The sequence below is a fragment of the Cygnus atratus genome, chromosome 3, assembly GCF_013377495.2.
Source record: "Cygnus atratus isolate AKBS03 ecotype Queensland, Australia chromosome 3, CAtr_DNAZoo_HiC_assembly, whole genome shotgun sequence".
Lineage (NCBI taxonomy): Eukaryota > Metazoa > Chordata > Aves > Anseriformes > Anatidae > Cygnus > Cygnus atratus.
Genome location: NC_066364.1, coordinates 16,645,349 through 16,663,900, shown reverse-complemented (window position 1 = coordinate 16,663,900; position 18,552 = coordinate 16,645,349). Strand labels below are relative to the sequence as shown.

The 18,552-nt window shown below is 40.5% G+C and overlaps 2 protein-coding genes across 10 annotated transcripts in view; both read right to left on the bottom strand.

Annotated features, from left to right (window-relative positions):
• The window catches only part of KIDINS220 (kinase D interacting substrate 220), a 73,182-nt gene extending 66,686 nt beyond the window's left edge, over nucleotides 1-6,496 (bottom strand). For 3 of the 5 annotated variants that reach the window (XM_050710035.1, XM_035543133.2, XM_035543134.2), the window contains exon 1: nucleotides 6,319-6,470. The gene's annotated coding sequence lies outside the window, so the exon portion shown is untranslated. Of the gene's footprint in view, nucleotides 1-133; nucleotides 232-6,318 lie in introns of those variants that run through there. The other 2 variants (XM_035543132.2, XM_050710034.1) reach the window with 2 other exon arrangements.
• A 4,842-nt stretch (nucleotides 6,497-11,338) lies between these two features.
• The window catches only part of MBOAT2 (membrane bound O-acyltransferase domain containing 2), a 96,388-nt gene continuing 89,174 nt past the window's right edge, over nucleotides 11,339-18,552 (bottom strand). For all 5 annotated transcript variants that reach the window (XM_035542947.2, XM_035542945.2, XM_035542949.2 and 2 more), the window contains one exon: nucleotides 11,339-18,365. In XM_035542947.2, the coding sequence (XP_035398840.1) occupies nucleotides 18,143-18,365 (223 nt within the window). In that variant the 3' untranslated portion in view covers nucleotides 11,339-18,142. The remainder of the gene's footprint in view (nucleotides 18,366-18,552) is intronic.

The following is an 18,552-nucleotide window of genomic DNA, read 5'->3' as shown; positions in this document are numbered from 1 at the left end:
AGAACACAACCCTTATCCTTCACGTAGAGAAGCAGAACATCAAGACCATTCAACACGATGAAACGCAGTGCAAATATCTAAATTACAGCCACAGAGAACTTTGAGGAACACCATTTATTACACGAGTTATCACCTACTTTATCCAGCCATGCCTGCATGGGATGGCACGTTGTTAGCTTACTGCTCAAACTCAGCATAGCTTCTGTTGACTGCTTGTATCCTTCTTTTGACCTTTAGTAGGTAAGACATGGGAGATTGCTCTTGGTTGAGACAGAACATTAGGAACAATAAGACTTCTTACGAAGCTGTGAGCTAGGAAGTTGAAAGAACCAGCAGCACCACTGCACCACATGGACACCCACAGCTCCAGAAGTTTATTTTATTCATTTTGCATCTCAGTTAAGTTTCACTGGTACAGAACACACTGTAGGGCTAAACGCAGGACTCCATGGACCCCCCCACCTTTCTCCTCACCCACAGATGACATGTTTGCACTCTGTGGCTTTTTCTTGCATAAAGCACTGTAAGAATAGAAGAAAAACTCAAGGCTGGTGTTAGCTGAAGCCTACTGGTTAGGTTATTCTCCACCAGGCAGAAGCCAAAACCCCGTGGCTTTCCCAGGCAAATTCTTTAACTTCTATTTTCACATAAAAGCAGCTAGCAAATTTTCCTACACTCCCAACTGAAGAGGAACACGAGCCAAAAAAAAAAAAAAGACAAGAAGCAGCTAGCAGGAATTTCCCTAAGTTTAGAGCAGAGAAGTTGATATAAATCTCTAAATCTGAATTAAGTAATTAACTCCAGTTTAAATTGCTTAGACTGTAACACTATCACGCCATCCTTCCTCCTGCAGCAGTCGAGTTATATATAGACAAAGGCACGCCGCTGTCAGGACATATTAAACACAACCTGAGCTCGCCCGCAGCACCACAGCCGTCAGAGGACTTTGACACAGAAACGCCCGGTTCAGAAAAATGCCAGCAAAGCCGCCAACGGGCTCAGTTAAAATGACAGCAGCTCTGGGTGCGTGGAGATGGACTGGAGGGATACACAAAGGTTCAGTGCCAGAGGAAGCTCTGAAATGTGTAAGTCGTAGGGATGGAAGCAGAGGAACACCAGAGAGAGGAGAGAGGGAAAGGAGGGCCTGTGAATCACACCGTTAAACTTGGGTTTATAACCCAGGCTGCAATTAAAAAAATAAAAATAAAAATAAATTGCATGGTTCAGGCATTATTTTAAACCCAAACCTAAAAAATGTTCCAAAGAAGTCCAGATCTGGCACACAAAGCCCAGCAACAATTTTACGAGGCCCTGCACAAACAGCCTGCCTCTGCCCCAAGAGAGACAAACTACAAGCACAGACAGTATGCCCTGTTACCAAACAGTTCAGTACCATCACACAAAGGGGGATAAACAGTACAATGGTGGCATCATATAATTGGTTTGGGTTTGGTTTTTTGGGTGTTTGTTTTGGTAGGAGGAGCAAGTGCTAACTGAGAGGCTGCTAACTTAAAGAGAAACAAAACAAAACAAAAAAACACACAACAAACCACAACAAAAACAACTGGCTGAAAAGAACTGGAGTGATCCGAGTGATTCAGTGCCCACACATGGGCACTTACTGTCATTTTAGATACCAAAATAGCAGAAAAGTCAGCATCTTGCCTGGCACCCGGCTGCCATTCCAGAAGAGCGTGCCTCCTCGTGACCTGCTGCTCCCCTCCAGCCCTACCCAGACGTCTCTCTTGGGCAACCAAAATGACACTTGATGTTCACACTGGGGCACCTGAGTGTCTTCCATCTTTGTCTTTTTATGTTTTAATAACATATTCTGATGGAAAATCATGACATGCAACTTGCCACTAGCTGCAGGGCTGGCACAGACACGCGCCAATTTCCCCGTGCAGCTTCCCGGCTTCCCTCCTGTAGCTGTGCCTTGGCTCTCATGCTACCTTCCCCACCAAATAGTAAACGGAAAAATACACTTAAAAACATCAGCAAAACATGATTACAGTCTCTTACCAAGCATATTTTACCGTGCAGTTGCGATCAGATGTTTTCACACCAGCTTAAAGTTTACTGGCAAAGGAAAAGGGTATTCAGCAGCCCTTGCTCCTCAAAGGCAAGTTCTCTTCTTTATGTTCCTTACCGCCACGTTTCAGAGAGGAAAAGGCACCATAGATAAGCACACGGCTCCAGAAATCATCACTTGATTTCTTGGTTATCAAAACTGCACAGCTTCTGCTCTAATGCAGGTCTGAATCCTTAGGTGCACCTTAAGCCTCTGACTGACAGCAAAGCAGCTCGTGCTAAAGCACATCCAGAGCTGCATTTGCAAACGCTCTGTTAATACTACTTTTAAATAGTCAAAGTCTTTTTCGGGTGAACCATCTCCAAGGATGATACTGACAGTCTGTCACTTATGCTTCATTGTCACAAAATAGTCCCTTCTTCGAGCTAATAATGGTCTACTTTCTAAAGACAAGAACAGCAAAAATGAAATATTAAAACCCTGAGTTCCACATCCTCATGCTTTCACTTGACACTTTTCAGGCAAGATTTTCAGTGTCCAGAAGATCAAGATCACCACGAGGCTCTAGGAAAGCACTATCTAGCAAGTCAGCACACAACCTGGCTTCGTCAGCCGAATATATGGGTTAGCATTCTTCTCATCGCTAAAGCAAACTAAACAAAAACAAAAAAAAACACAAAAGAAACGCACACACATATATACACACACACACATATAGAAGAGGTTAGTGTTAAGATATTCAGATGTTTCACATTCGTTTTTCTTCAACAATAAACATGCCTGAACTTGTGCTGAAGTTTGTTCATGGTATTTTACACCAACTCCCCATCAGCTGAGCACAATCACTGTCCACCCTATTATTAAATATGTTTGTTTTTACTGTTATGAAAATTATGTGCAGTGCTCAAAGTCTGCAGGGGTGCTAGACATCACGATGTGATTTCCTCCCATGCTGAAGGTTTCTTTTAAATTATTGGAAATGCTTTGAATCAAGACTGAGGTACTGTCCCTAGACAGGAAAGTTAAATTCATCCCAGCCCCTCAAATGTAAAAGCTCACGAAGCATGCATGCATTCCTACCCATTTCAAAATATAAAATAAACACCCCACCACCACTCCACACCTCAACAGCACTTCCTATACCAAATGAGATCTTAACCCCTGCCAAGCTCGGTAATTCTAGTGCAAAAACAATACTGTCCAAGAGCATCCAGTATGTACAGTGATAAATTGCTCTATTAAAAATATTTACTTTCTTCTTTTGACACAGCACAAGTATTTTCTACAACCTATACCCCTGCTTCCATCATCAAAATCAGGAAACCTGTTTGGTAGTTGATCCCCTTTCCCATCAAGATTAGTTCTGTTTATTTCCCCCACACACACCCATGCAGAACCAAACCAATTTCCAGCTGATGAACCTCCTCTTCATTCACCATCCTAACTTATAAGCCTGGAAATTTCAAAAAACACGCTTAGGCAGCAAAGCCTGGTACTTTGTACGACTAAGAACACACCAGGAGCAAGGAAAAGACACGCTAAGCGCACAAACGCTCAGGTGAAGGTAACATTTGCACAAGGATTAACCTGTTTTTGTGCTTCATTAACTGGCTCTCCCATCCTGAGCTAAAGCAGATGTTATCACCGTTTTGGAAAGACTGCAAAAATTTGCTGATTTACTAAACTTTAGTCTCTCAACTGCAACAATACTGACAGCAGAGGTCCTGATCATTCTAACCTGTAGATTTTTACGTACTCTCAGTATTTTGTATCAGCTTCTACCTGCATTGAAAGGATTAATATTACTACACACTAAACTTTTGAAATACCACCATCTTTTTCATAGCTCTCTCCCATAATTTTTGGTTATTTTGTGAGCTATGACCACCAAGTTCAAACATTAACATTATTGAGGAGACTCTTTGTTTACAATAGGCAAGGATCATAGTGACTTACATAAAATGCACACTTCATGAAAAAAAAAAAAAAAAAAAGATCGTCACATTCTTTTTAAGATGTTTCCTTTTATTCCTGATATTAAAGCTACCCCAACATGCAGTGCTGCAACAGATCTCTCAGGTAACTGTAAAAGAAATAACTGGTGCTGCTGAAATCTTGATGTGCAGAAATCAGGCTTGGAATTATGGGGAATCTCGCCCTGGAGAGCTGGAAATGCCATTCTGCCAAATTAGAATTTAAAGGAAAACGGAATACAGAAAAATTGCATATATAAAATTTGTTCTGAAAGATTAATGAAAATTTGTATTTTGCAGTGGCATAGAACTACGTAAAACAAGAACGGGAACATGGTCTTTGCTCACCCTGCGGGGAACCTTGCTGATACAAGCACTGCCTATCTTTAACAACTCCTTCAATACCTACTGTGCATATTTCATAAACATTAGAACAGGTAACAAGTCAGGCATCACATGAAATGGTAAGTATTTTTAATTACTTTTTCTACAGGGACTAAGACAACCAGGATTCTGCTGAAATACCGGATTTCTGAAACAGCTGAAATGTGTTTTGAACACAATACCTTCTGGTACTCTGAGGAAGAAAGAAACAACAAATCCTAAGTTTTCATCAGTAATGGAAACCCTACCTACCCCACTTCTCCAGTGCCTGAAGTTCCCGTATGACTGATGACCTCATGATGATTTTCAGCTTTTCCTTGTTATCCGGGAACATTTACTCTACCTCTCCTATCCACACTCATGCTAGCCGAACAAGAAATGTTTTAATAGATTACCACACTTTTTGTTGCTTTATATCAAAGAACAAAAAGTAAAATTAGAAAACATTGAGAGCCAAAAAGAGAACTAAAGATGGGGACATGATTAATCTGAAACCTGTAACAAACAGAACCAGATGAGGTTTGCACAAAAGGAGGCCCCTAGGGCTCTAATCATTATTATAGTAAAGAGTAAAAGATATGGGAAACTGGAAATAAGCAAGACATTACATCCAATCTCTTTCATCTTATGCACTCAAGGCAACTGCCAATTCCAAATACTGCAGTGACAGGATTTTTTTTATTATTATTTTTAAGAGAAACAAGACTGGGGATTACATCCAGAAGACCGGAAAGATGCCAAGATGTAGCAGAATCGTAGAATCACAGGATGTATTAAGACAAAAAGAGATCGTTGTCATTGGATAGCAACTATGAGATACGTCTATGTTCTATCCTCATTAAAATCATCAGCTAAAAAGAGAGGTTTCATGCAGTACCTGACAGTGGTGATTTACGCCTTGTCAGAGAAATCACTCTACCTTTAAGACAGAATTTGAATACGGTCAATGAACTATAAGGTATTGCTAAGCCCATCTGAATTTTAGAAAATAATTCAATGGCTGTACAAAATACAAAATGCTCAATCCTACTAAACACCATTTCAGGTTTTAAATACTTCAAATAAAAGAAAGTAAACAGAAATGCATATCAATACTGAGCTTTTCAAAAGGAATTATATCAACCAATATAAACCAAACTGTCAAAATTCATACAAAACACACACAAGTGCAGCAAGAAAGCCCACAACACCATCTCACTCCACCTTACAAAGCCAGGATATTTCTCCTTATGCGATCAAGGCTTCATTAGACCCAGCCTCCTACAACAAAAACCTAACTTCCACTTCAAGAAATGGAGGTCTTTCTGCTACAAACACTTCAAAAGGAATATGGCCGTGTTCCAGAAGCAGTAGTCACACACGATTTTGATTAGATTTATGTTTCTTAATAAAGGAGTTGTTTTAAATAACCAGTTGCAGAACAGAGAGTAAACGTCAAGCAAATACGTGGTGGGTTTACTTATGCGTTCTAACCCGACTTAAAACAAAACAAACAAAAAACAATAACAAAAGAAAACCCCACTCCTTGCATCTTTCCACCCCTTTATTATTTGGAGAGGGGGAAGGTGTCGGCGATTAACCCCACAATTTGAGGATTTGCCCCTCCGCTACCTTACCCCTCAGCAGCCCCCAGCCTAAAGCCACGGAGGGGCAACCCGCGGCCCCGCTTACCCCCACAGCCATGCCCGGTTCCCCCCCACAACACGCCAAGGAGAAAAGCGAAGGTAACGAGGCCCGGCCCGAGGCACACCGAGGCCACTTTGAGTCCCCCGGGGGCTCGGCACCGGGCTGGGGGGCGATGCTCGCACCCCCCGGTTCCCCTTTCCCCAGCGGTGACGCCGCGGGGCCCCGCAGCGCAGCGCCCTTTGTTGGGCGGCGTTCCCCCACACCTCCTCACCCTTCCCCTGTCCCCCTACGGCCACCGCTCACCCCAAAGCCGGCGGGACTCGGCCCCTCGCGGGCGGCTCCCCGGAGCCTGACGGGGAGGCTGTGGCCGCCCGACGCCGCTCACTTCCCCCGGGCAGCGGCCGCGGCCGCCATTTTACCTCCCTCTGCCTCCCTGCCCCGCTGCCGGGCGGGCGCGTCATGGGGGCGGGCGCCGCCGCCCCGGGGAGTGTTCCGCCACCCCAGAATGGGCTCCACAGAGCCGGGGAGGAGTCCGCCTGCCCCCCGCCTCGTGTCCCGGGGGTGGCTGGAGCCTCCTCGGGTTGAAGAAGCCCGCGGGGCCGCCGCCGCTGCTTTAATAAGCGGTTGCGAGCGGGTAATAACGGGGACTCGAAAAAGCCTGCCCGGGAGCCCTCACGGCCGTGAGTCACGGCGCTCCGCGGCGCCCCGGCACGGCCGCCGGCCGCGGCTGAGGTGGCGGCGGGCAGAGGAGGTCCTGCCCGGGCCGGTGGCTTCGCCTCGGGGCCCTCCGGGACAAATGAGAGGCTTGGGGCTCACGGCGAGGCGAGGTGCGGCCGCCGGGCTGACGGGGAGCACGGCGAGCACCGGGAGGAACCACACCCCGGCGTGCTGCCATCAAATGTTAATAAAAGAAAGTGTTTGTCCGCTGGGACTCCTTCTGTCAGCCTCCGCGGATCGACGGGTTTTCAAATATTTTCAAAATACTGCTGGTTTTCAGAGTTCATACAAATATATATATGTATGTGTCTAACTTTATGACATCATCACGTATCATCACTCTATTACCTTAGCTTTTCCACCCATCAGTAAATGAGCTGTATTCTACAAACTGGCTACAAGTTGGTCATGCAGGGACCTACCTGCACATGCTGGCAGGGAAGGCAGTTTTCTGTGCTTCACCTTCTTCCCTTCTCACTGTTGCAGTCCCAAAGCTGTCCCACTGTGGACTGGTCCAACTCCTGACACGCTCGTGCCGTCTGATCTCATCTGAGGAACTGCAAAACACTGTCTTGTGCTCTTCCTCTCGTACCCTACCCTTACATTAGGAACATTTTCCCATCAGTGATTAATTCACGCTGAGAATGAAACGTGGTCCCATGGAAGGGTTGAAGCTGGAATCTAGTACAATTAGGATTTCACACAGAGCACTCCACTTCTCATATTTTTTTTTTAAATGAATATGTATAAAATGAAATGTATGAATAATCTTTTAATGGTTATTGCAAATACTTTTGTCACATCACAAATGTAGTTTCAGTGACACTTAACAACTTGGAGTAGTATTTTTCCACAGTCTGTAAAGCGTAGAAATATTTGATGATGCTCTTTAAAAGGGTAATAAATGCTGAAGTTTCTAAACTGCTGCAGTACAGTGCACAATCTAACCTAATCTTATGCCAAGAAAGTATCTTTTCTCCTTCCTACTATTCATCTTCTACAGGATTTCACAGAAACACAGAATGGTAGAGGTTAGCAGGGACCTCTGGAGGGCATCTGGTCCAACCCCTACTCCAGCAGGGCCACCCAGAGCAGGGTGCCCAGCACCACACCCAGGCAGCTTCTGAAGGTCTCCAAGGAAGAGACCCCACCGCCTCTCTGGGCAACCTATCCCAGTGCCCTGTCAAACACACAATAAAAAACAAACAAAAAAACACTTCCCAGTGCTCAGATGCCACCTCCCATGTTTCAGTTGTGTCCATTACCTCTTGTCCAGGCACTGGGCACCACTGAAAGGAGCCAGGCTCCATCCTCTTTGCACACTCCCTTCAGGTATTTTTACACGCTGATGAGATCACAGAATCATAGAATGGCCGAGGTTGGGAGGGACCTCTGAAGATCATCTAGATCCATTCCGAGCTTTCTCTTCTCCAGGCTAAACAGCCCCAGCTCTCTCAGCCTTTACTCCCAGGACAGATGCCACAGTCCCTTCGTTATCTTAGCGGCCCTTCATTGAACTCAGTATTTCAGGGGTGGCCTCACCAGTACTGAATAGAGGGGAAGGGTCACCTCCCTCAGCCTGCTGGCAATGTTTTGCCTAATGCAGCCAAAGATACCATCAGCCTTCCTCGTGGCATGGGCACAAAGAACTTGGTGTCCACCGGGACCCTTGGGTCCTTTTCTGAGATTGATTTCCAGCTGGGTAGCACCCAGCATGTGCTGGTGCCTGGGGTTGTTCCTCCCCAGGTGTAGGACCTTGCATTTCTCCTTGTCAAATTTCATGAGGTTCCTGCCAGCCCATTCCTCCAGCCTGTCGAGGTCCCTCTGGATGGCATGAGCCACTCCTCCCGGTTTTGTGTCATCTGCAAACTTGCTGAAGGTGCACCCTGTCCAGATCATTAATGAAGGTGTTGAACAGAACTGGACCCAGTATTCGCCCCAAGGTACACCACTAGTTACGGGCCTCCAACTAGTCTACGTGCCGCTAATCACCACACCCTGGGCCTGGCTGTTCAGTCAGTTTTCGATCCACCTCACTGCCCACGCAGCCCATACTTCATGAGCTTCTCTGTGAAGATCTTATGAGAGACAGTGCTAAAAGTCTTACCGAAGTCCAGGTAGACAATACCCACTGCTCTCATCTACCGAGCCAATCATTTCATCGTACAGTTGTTGGGTTGGCCAAGCACAACTTCCCCTTGGTGAATCCATGCTGATTACTTCCAGTCTCCTTCTTGACTTTGAAATGCCTCAAAATGGCTTCTGAGATTAGCAGGGGTCAACTTGCTGGGGATTGAGGTAAGGCTCACCAGTTAATTAACAGCCTAGAAACACATGAGACTCAATGAAATAATTAGTACAACTGAACAAAACTGTTGTATGAAAACCCAGAGCTCCAAGAGCACCATGAAAACAATGAGACTTTATAAAAGCAGCAGGTCAATTCATCAAAAGCAGGTATTTAATTCCTTCCCCACTGGAACAGGTTTTTCTCATCTAAGTATGGAGGTGCTCTTACCCACTTATTTTTACAGTTTTTTCCATTATCACAGCCACAGTTCTCCAGTCTGATCTCTTTTGATGTATAATACTCCAAAGTCATGGATGAAACTTATCAAGACTCACCAAAAAATCATCAAGTGCATTTAAAAACTTTTTATTTGCCTCTCTCATCCATGTATGATTTTTAATTTTTTAACAACTGAAAAGTTTAACTGTCACAGTAAACAAGCTTGTCTCAGGCACACAATTGCCCAGCTGTATCAGATGTCAACATCTGCCCAATACAAATAAACATTAAAGATGATTACTGTACTTTAATGATTAATGAGCTTATTATTCTACTGATTATAATTACTACAATACTTGAACTGTTTTCTTTCCTTCATCTGATTTCCTCAACCTAAATTGATCAAAATCGTGACCACTTAACATGCATATTTTTGTCTTTGGACCAAAGCATTAATATGGGAAGAGGCTATCATGGGATAGAGTACATTACTCATTTTGTAATGAGCCAAATGATAAAGTAGGAGACTGAGAGCAAACCAGCAAGATTTGACATGAAGGCCAAGGTGTTTCAAACAAAAGAAAAGCTGGCGAGGAATTCTCCCCCAATGAAATACGTTATTAATTACCAAGCTAGTAACTTAGGTATCCCATGGGGAACTCACTGCGAAAACATCCCTTTAATTATGTGAAATATGAGTGTTTTATTTATATCATGATTGATTCATATTTAAATGTGGTTTTTTTTGTTTGTTTGTTTGGTTGGTTGGTTGGTTTTTGTAACACCAGAATAACTAGAATAAAAATGGAGATTCCTTTTACTGTTATCGTTTACTTAGTTTGGAAAGATAGTGAATAACCCACATGGAGAAACATTTCTTTGCTATGAGATACGACCATCCTAGGAAGAACTGTAAGATGTACTGGCAAACCCCACTGAGCGTACTCGCCTCCACTTCTAATTCACTAAGTAGGTTGGAGATATCTTCCCCTAGAACTAATTCTGCATTCTGTACTAAAACATCCTGCATGTTATCAGGAAGTTACTCAGATGGAATTAAGTTCAATTACAGGCACAGGAAAATATCTGCTTGTTCCAGGATGTTCTTAATCAGGACTTTTTCTTCAGTGTCTTAAAAAAGTGGAGTTTCAGTTTTCCATCATAAGAATAAATCAGATGCACCAACAAGTTTCATCGTCCTGAAACGGTAACAGAAAACTGTATTTTATCTTAATATGTTCATATGTTTCTCACTAAATGCATTGATAAATCAGTTAGTTAATTTAGTTCATGGGAATACTTTTCAGACTGGTGACCCCCACCCTTGTGAACCTGAGGAGGCAATTTCCATTGCAGTATCTAAGTTCTGGTTGAAATGACAAATCATGAGAGTTTCTATAACTGTATCTGTAGTCCTTTGTGTTGAAATGGCAAGTCTTTTTTTTGTCCTTGTTGCTTTGTTTTAATCTCCCATGATACGACTTCCTAAAGGGGAATTCTAAACACAACGTTTAAAAATATCATTAGCACAGCTGGGCCTTTGAAGAGACCAACACATACATTCTAGTGTTGCTCCAAGCAGAGACATATTTGTAAAGATCTCTTCACAAAATTATATTGGTTTTTCCAAGTACGCTCTGAATCATTAATACCAGATAAAGAGAAGGGAGAAAATGATTCATTATTACATAGGAAGCGACAGAAACAGCACTTGAGTAGTACTGGCATACTATATACCTTCTCTAGCCTGTAACAATTTATAGGTGCATGGTAAAGAGCCTATAGGTCAAGGAGTCTCAGTCTGCTTTAATATACCATCACCAGCCAACTCTCGCACTGGAGTCCTAATAGGGAAGCTTCAACCAGCAAAAGAAACGCACATGTATAGTACACATTTAGTCCTGTTTCTTTTGAGTCAGCAATTAAATAAGCAACTTGTTTGAAACACTGATGTTGGTTTGTTAGTTATGAAGTTACCAGCTGAAAAAAACCTTGAGTTGTCACGTTCAGAAACAGGGCACACAAGGTAGCAATAGGCTTTTAGATGGAATTTTAAAGTTGTGTAAGTACAGTTCCCAAGTAACAAGTAGCGGGCTTTGAAATTCTATTTACCAGCTCTACTGAAAAATAATTATATGTATACATTTGTATGCCAGCTCCAGACAACATATGGGATAAAAACAATTTTTAAACAGAATACTCCAAATAACAGTGTAAATGTGTGTCGTGATGCTTAGTAATCTATAAAGGAGAAACTGCATTAAAATAATCCCATTTTTAGCACTCATTAAAAACAGACAGACACCAATGAATTTAGAAAAACAAGTTCACATTTTTTTAAACTACAGTTTAATCAGATTTAAAGACACAAATTAGAAAAAAACATTTATAGGCAAGTTAAAAACACCTTTAAAACATAACAGCATGCTGCTTCTGCAGCACTGCTGAGACAAATTAGAAATAAGTAATTATTAAAATATCACAATCACAGTGTAACTAACAGTGGTATTTTAATTTTACCATACACCAACACTTAGTTTATGGATCTGTTGAAAAATAACACTTTTTAAAAAATATATATTTTGGAATAATAAAAATGAAATTCACTGACAATGCATTATATTCTGAATCAGGAAAGGCAAATTTAGGAATACTGTAGCTATCCACACTTTCAGGGGTGTTTTCTCATCTGAACATATGGGTATTTGGAGGCATTACTACTTCTGCATTGAGGTAAAACTATTCCCTTGAACGTTTGACCAAGGCAGAAAATAATGTAGTTCTGTATTTTAAAGTCTTAAATTCGATAACTTATTACAACATCTTCGAATAATGCTGTTTTCACCCATCTTACACTATTTTTCCATTCAATGTATTTTGAATGTTCTCTTCTAACTGATCTAGAATACATCTGAGATCTGGGATTTACGAATGACTACCTAGTTACTGTTTATCATTTTTGACACCTTTGTCACAGTAAGACACATCAGAAGGTTCTTCAGAGAAATAGTCAATACCACTGGACAAAAAAAAGGTACAAAGAAAAGACGTAAAGAGAACTGAAACACATAGAAAGGCAAAATACGCGTAGGCAAATACTCCTTTAACTTATTGTGACAAAAGATTGTTGCACCTTTAGTATGTAGTGTTACACTATTCTGATTGCCAGTCTCTAGGCACCCTATTTTTTATCTCAGATTTCACTACTTTTTGTATCTCAGATTACATCTTCACCATTTGGACGGAAGAAAGATACCCTCCCAGTCTGACTAAAGCATGGACCACAGCTGTCTGTTCATACTACGGATCATGGGGAAACCTAAATGTAAATCCAGCCTGGGGTATTTCTCCCTCAGAACAAAAGGAAGGAGATTCTGCAGAGGTGTCTCTTGCCCAGAGGTTCCTTTGGAATAAGGTGCTAGACCGAGCCACTATTAACAAAAGAAGCTTCCTCCACAAGTGGCCCAGTTTCCAACTCAGATTTCAGTCACGTATCTGCAGTCCAATTTTGCCTACATGGTCTGCAGCAGAAAACCCAAACTGAAAGAAGCCCTTTACCTTCCACTCAAGCCGTAACCAGCAGATTCTGTTTGCACTTCCAGAAGCAGAACGCTTAGTGCTCCAAGACCAGAGCTGAAGAGACGTCAGCAGATGCAGCATACAACCAGCGGGCTCAATGCTACTGTCATGTAAATATTGATATGACCTATTTTAAACATATTTATGCACACCATAGGCAGCTACAGCTTGTCAATTCGTAAGTGTTTATATGGATATGCACATGGAGTCAGGCCATCTAAAAGTGCCTAAAACCAAAACCAGGCCTGTGTCACTGGACACTGAACTAACTCACAGAAGAGGGTGAAGTGGCAAAATTTGCTTTTGCACGTTTGTATCGCTGCGAAGTGAGCAGGTTATGTTTTAGATATTATTCTATGGGGTGAAAATTGTTACACTTGATAGGTTTTGTTAAAAATATACAAAAAGCTCATCTCAAAACTCGCTTTTAAGAAATTAAAAAAAATCGTTTAGTTTTAATCATAATAAGTAACTGTTGCAACATATGAAGTTAAAACATCTCAGGGAAACTTTGCAGATGCCTGTATTTTGCGGAGTTTGCAAAGTGTCCAGGTTAGGATAGCAACACCCACCACAGTTCCAGGCAGATCTAGCACAGAGCGGCAGCAGCTAGGGCTGCAAGAAGCTCCTCTGTCCAGCCCTGCCTGTAGCGTTAGCAGCGTGAGCCACCCCAGGAACTCTGTGCCAAATCCTCCTGGCCACTGATGGGTCACGCTCAGACTGCACAGACTTCTGTGCAGGGAGCTGTGAGGAGGGGAAAGGCTAACGGTGCCAACTAGCTGAGATTCAGACCTCAGATCTGGTAATCTGGGCAGAGAGTAGGTGCGATTCAGTAGAGTATCTGCTTAGATACTTACTCAGCATAGCATTTAAGTACTTGTTTAACTTGAAGCACTTACAGCCAGCCGATGTTTTGCCAGCACTTAAAAATATACCAAGTGCTGTTCTGAGCACTACTGGACCTAAATAAATAAAGAATAATTGTGTACTTAAATGCTGTGATGGATCAGCACAGAACATGTTTTTATATGTAGGGTTGGCATCATAATAAAAAGCTGGAATTTATTTCCATCTGTTTTTCTAACACTGATCACCTTACAAAATAAATGGCAGCATTTCCAAATTCATTGGGAAAATAAAAAATCAAACCTGCTTTCAGAATTCAATGAAAATTACGAAGTGAAAGAGTTAAGGGTAAAGGAAAAAAAAGCCTAAAATTATTCTAGCTCGTGCTTTTAAACTTCTCTGTCTCTCCAGGTCAACTTATAAAGTTGAACACGTGAAAGTTTACATGTAAGCAACAGTGACACATTTGTATGCAAACACAAGTATACACCTGCCCGTGTACTTAAACAAATTGTCAACAATTTGTTTGCAAAGCTTCCGAGAGAAAAATCCAGACTCTGTTAAAATTACTTTTGATATTGATTTAACAGGAGGCCAGGCTCTCACAAGGGTGTTTGCAAAACAGATCTCATCTGCATCAGAAGTTCTACAACCAACTAGATGAATGCCAGTAAAAGGGGCACAACTACCTCGTGTCCATCCTGTCATACAAGCTTAGTGCTTGTGTTTATATTACTTATTCCCACAGGGGAAAGGGAACAAGTTAAATAAGTGTAAAATTCTTTTACTGTTTGATATACTCTACTGGTAAAACTCATATCACAAGTCAGTGTAGAGCACGGAATACACAAAGATCTCTTTGCAAAGTCTTCTCATTAAAGCATGATTTCTATTAAGAGCATATTAAAATGCATATCAATATTTTTACATGATAATGTTTTTTACATGATAATATGTTTTAAAGTGTCACCTATTACTGAAACCTTGTCTACGTCAGTGGAAGGAATGGCCACAGAAGAATAAGTTTCCTCACGAAGGGCATAGTGTAACTGTAAAGCTAACAAAGCCTTCCCTATTACAACAGTAGTAGGCACCACTGAAACTAGTCTTTAAATATATATATAACACATATCTCTTTCATTAATACAGAAGCATAAAAGGTTAAAAAAAGGTTAAGCAAGCGAATAGTTACTAGCAGGGTGACTACATTTAGTAACTAATATTAACTCATTAAGTGCCTCTTTGAATTGTTCACAATAGGCAAATATCTGCAAAGCACCATAAAATTATGAATAATATGTTACATTTACTTTTCGAAGAGTGCTCATCTGGAATACAGAAAAGACTTCTGTCTTTTGGATATACATTAGTTAAGTGAAAGAACACTGAAAACCACGTTTCCTTTATGTCCAAAATGGTTCTAGTCAATTTGCTTTCCACCTTTTTTTTTTCAGCAAGAGTAATAGTAAATCACTATCACCCTTTCAAGTTCATTATTAGGAAGTTAAGTGTGTAAAACTTGAAGATTATCTAAAGCATCTGGGCTGGCTGCTCTTGTCTTTTTGACTGACTGAATAAAAAGGATCCAGTGCCACATTTTCATTTGTGGTAGCAAGGCAGAACACTAGCAAAGCTGAGGGAAAACAATGACTAAAACCCAATTTGAATAATATCAGAGTGCTGCCATTTAAAAGAAAAACCAAAAAACCTCCTTATGTAGTCCTCAAGAGAACTCATCTGCATAAGGAGCAATTTTTGTTACAGCTACTTCAAGTACTTCTATATTCCACAATGATATTTAAAAAACTAAATTTTAGGACACTACAATTAAAAAGAAATTCTACGCAAAATAAAATTGTCATCATTTTCTTATGTTGCAATTATTTAAGGGGTTCAAATCATGAAGAAAAAACTAATTGTATTGCACACAGACACCAGTCATGTCCAGTTTTGAAACCCGTATCTTGCTACTTGTAACCAGCTAAAGCAAGCACATTTTCTTATCAGTTTTAACTTGCACGTAAGTTCTGAACAAAACTGTATCTGTGAGTTCACTCACGCTGAAGTACCGGCCTTCACTAGCCTAAATCTGCTTATTTTCTGGGAGTGCTTGCAATTGCTTTTGTATTTCTCAATGAAGAATTCAGAAGCCTCCCTCGCACGTATTGGCACTTCTGCCAAAACAAGAAGAGAATACCAGAATATTAATGGAAAAATGGCACATGAGATGTACTGGCATCCAAAACTGCTTGTTTGAGTAGATATATAGCCTGCACCAACAAGAAGAGGAATTCAAGTCGAACAGCGACAAATACTGAAAGAATCAACCCAAAATCTACTCACCCACCCAGAAATGTGCAGTTCTATTTGTTATTTAACGTGAATGTCCTTCCAAGAACAGAAAGTGGAAAATGTCTTTCCTGATTCTATCTCTAATAAGGATAAATAAGCATAAAGAAATTAGTGTGCCCTTGCTTATAAACAATGGAAGAAAAAAAATGTCATTTTGTAGAGACAAATGATTACAATGGCAACACCATGGGGAGGTCTACTTGGGTAATCAACAGAAGGATTTAGAAATCAGATTATTTTCTTTTAAAGATAATACGGCTGTCACTGAAACACTTAACGTCCCTGCCCACCTAAGACTCATTCCATATTTAGTTCCACCTTTCTGTGTCAGTTAAGTAGTGCTAACCTACACGTAATAATTTCTAAAAGTGTGTTTTCCTCCTGGACTTTTAAGCAAGGAGACAAAGGACAGACACAGAACTACCACAGCAAGGAAACAGCTCTGACCTGACTTAGGATTTGGTTCTTCAGAGAGTAAGTCAGACAAGTATTGTGACTAATTCTGCATGGTAATGTCCTTAGAGGGCTGATGATGACCATTACGGTTCCCCTGGTATTAGGAATATTGACCCCACCAGTCCAGATACTTGATCAAAAATTTCAGGATCAAAATAGTATGATAAAACTTTTCATTCATTTCATTCATTCATAGGTTACTAACCAACAAGCTGCATTATTTTTCTCCAGTAGTATTTTTTTTCTAGCTTTAAAACTGGTACAACGTGTGGATAAACTGTTCATTTACTAAAATAAAATCATATGAAAACACAGAATATAAGCAATATGTAGCCCTTTAACACAGTACTTTTGCAGGGACAATCATCACAACAAATGATCTGGAATAGATATAACCAATGCATTATTCCCTTGACTTTCTTCCATAATTCAGTTAGTTTGATATTCTCAAGGATTTCTTTCTTTCACTGTTACCCACAAATACTATGTGAAATCTGCATTTTAAATCCTAATTTAAAGAGAAATCTTTTCCTCTAATTCATATACTTCTTTGCATAAAGGGCCATCAATGATTAAGCATACAGAACTTGGTTATCATGGTGATTTCACATTTCACCATATGAATTAGATCTCAAGTTAATTTTGACATTTTTACACCTCAAGCATCATCAACTAACTACTGTATGCCTTAAAATTCAAAATGACTTTGTTTTTAAGTATTAAAAATCATTTTTGGTGAAATAGTTCTATTCTAGAACAAGTATTTCTGGCATTTAAGGGTAAAAACACTTTTTCATTGAAGTCCTGCTGCTTGCACAGTGTCATTCAGTGTCCTACGGCTGCCTTTCCTTCTGTAGCTGCAAAGCCTACTTGGTGATGTTTTGTAGTGGTTTTATACTTTAAATTAAAAGAAACAGTATGGAGCTGTCAAGCTCTGGAAAAGGTGAACCTCCAGGTGTATGTGTTTTTTTTTTTAATCCATTCAGAAGGGTCATGTGTAATTAGACTCTTTATCACAGAAACCTAACTATAATTTGGCATCAGTAAAGTTTACAGTTCCATAATGTACTGTAATTGTTTGAGATACTTTAAGAAAACCCTCCAAATACTGAGATGCTTATTGCAATTCCCTTTTAAAGAGGAGGTTCGAAAACCTTCTAATGACTTTGCATTTCACATTTTTATCTTCTTTATAGCATATAGGATCATATATTTGAAATATGCTTTCCACAAAATCAGTCGTGAAAATACCACTTAGAAACAATATTTCAGTAAATAGAGGGTTTAAGGCAAGTCATTCATTTGGAAAAATTAATTTCCATTTGTTAATCCTAGATTGACACAATTTTATTTCACCCCATCAGTGCCTTGGGATACACAACGTACATTCAGCAAAGGGCACACATATGACCCTATGGACATACGTTGCAAGTCCTGAGTGCCCATTGAAATAATGGTAATATCTTCATATAAGGCGTGACCCACAGGGACATGGCATGGGAGGGGTTAATCTGTTTTGTTTCCAGTCTTGCTATTGTATGTGATTTTCCTAGGTAATGCATTCTTTTCATACTAAACATCTTTGCAAACAAATACAAACCCCTTTAAAAGGTGCTAAAAATGGGTTTCTGAAAACATACAAAATATATTCATCATAGTACTCCTCAATCACTGCTTTAGTGCTTGATATCTGCAGGTTATTTCTTCTTTCTGACTGAAACTATTATTTGTTGTGGAATAACTGTTCTTTTGCAAAAGATTTTCTTCTTCTAGTTTTTTGGACCACACAGGCTGGATGCTTTCATGCTTTTTACTTCCTTTTTGAGTTCTTTTCAATGGAAATACCAACAGCACCAGGATGCTGGCAATATGAAGACAGAAATAGCAGGAGCTAAAAAAAAATACAAAAAAACAAAACAACAAGTAAAAACACTAGTTCAACAAAACTCTTGACTAGTCTTATGAGATACTTAAGGAGACCTACTTGCATACAGTACTTTTCACATAAAATATCTAAGCAAAACATTAATATTTTCTTTTTAAATTAAAAAGTAGTAAGGGGAGAAATAGAAATAAAG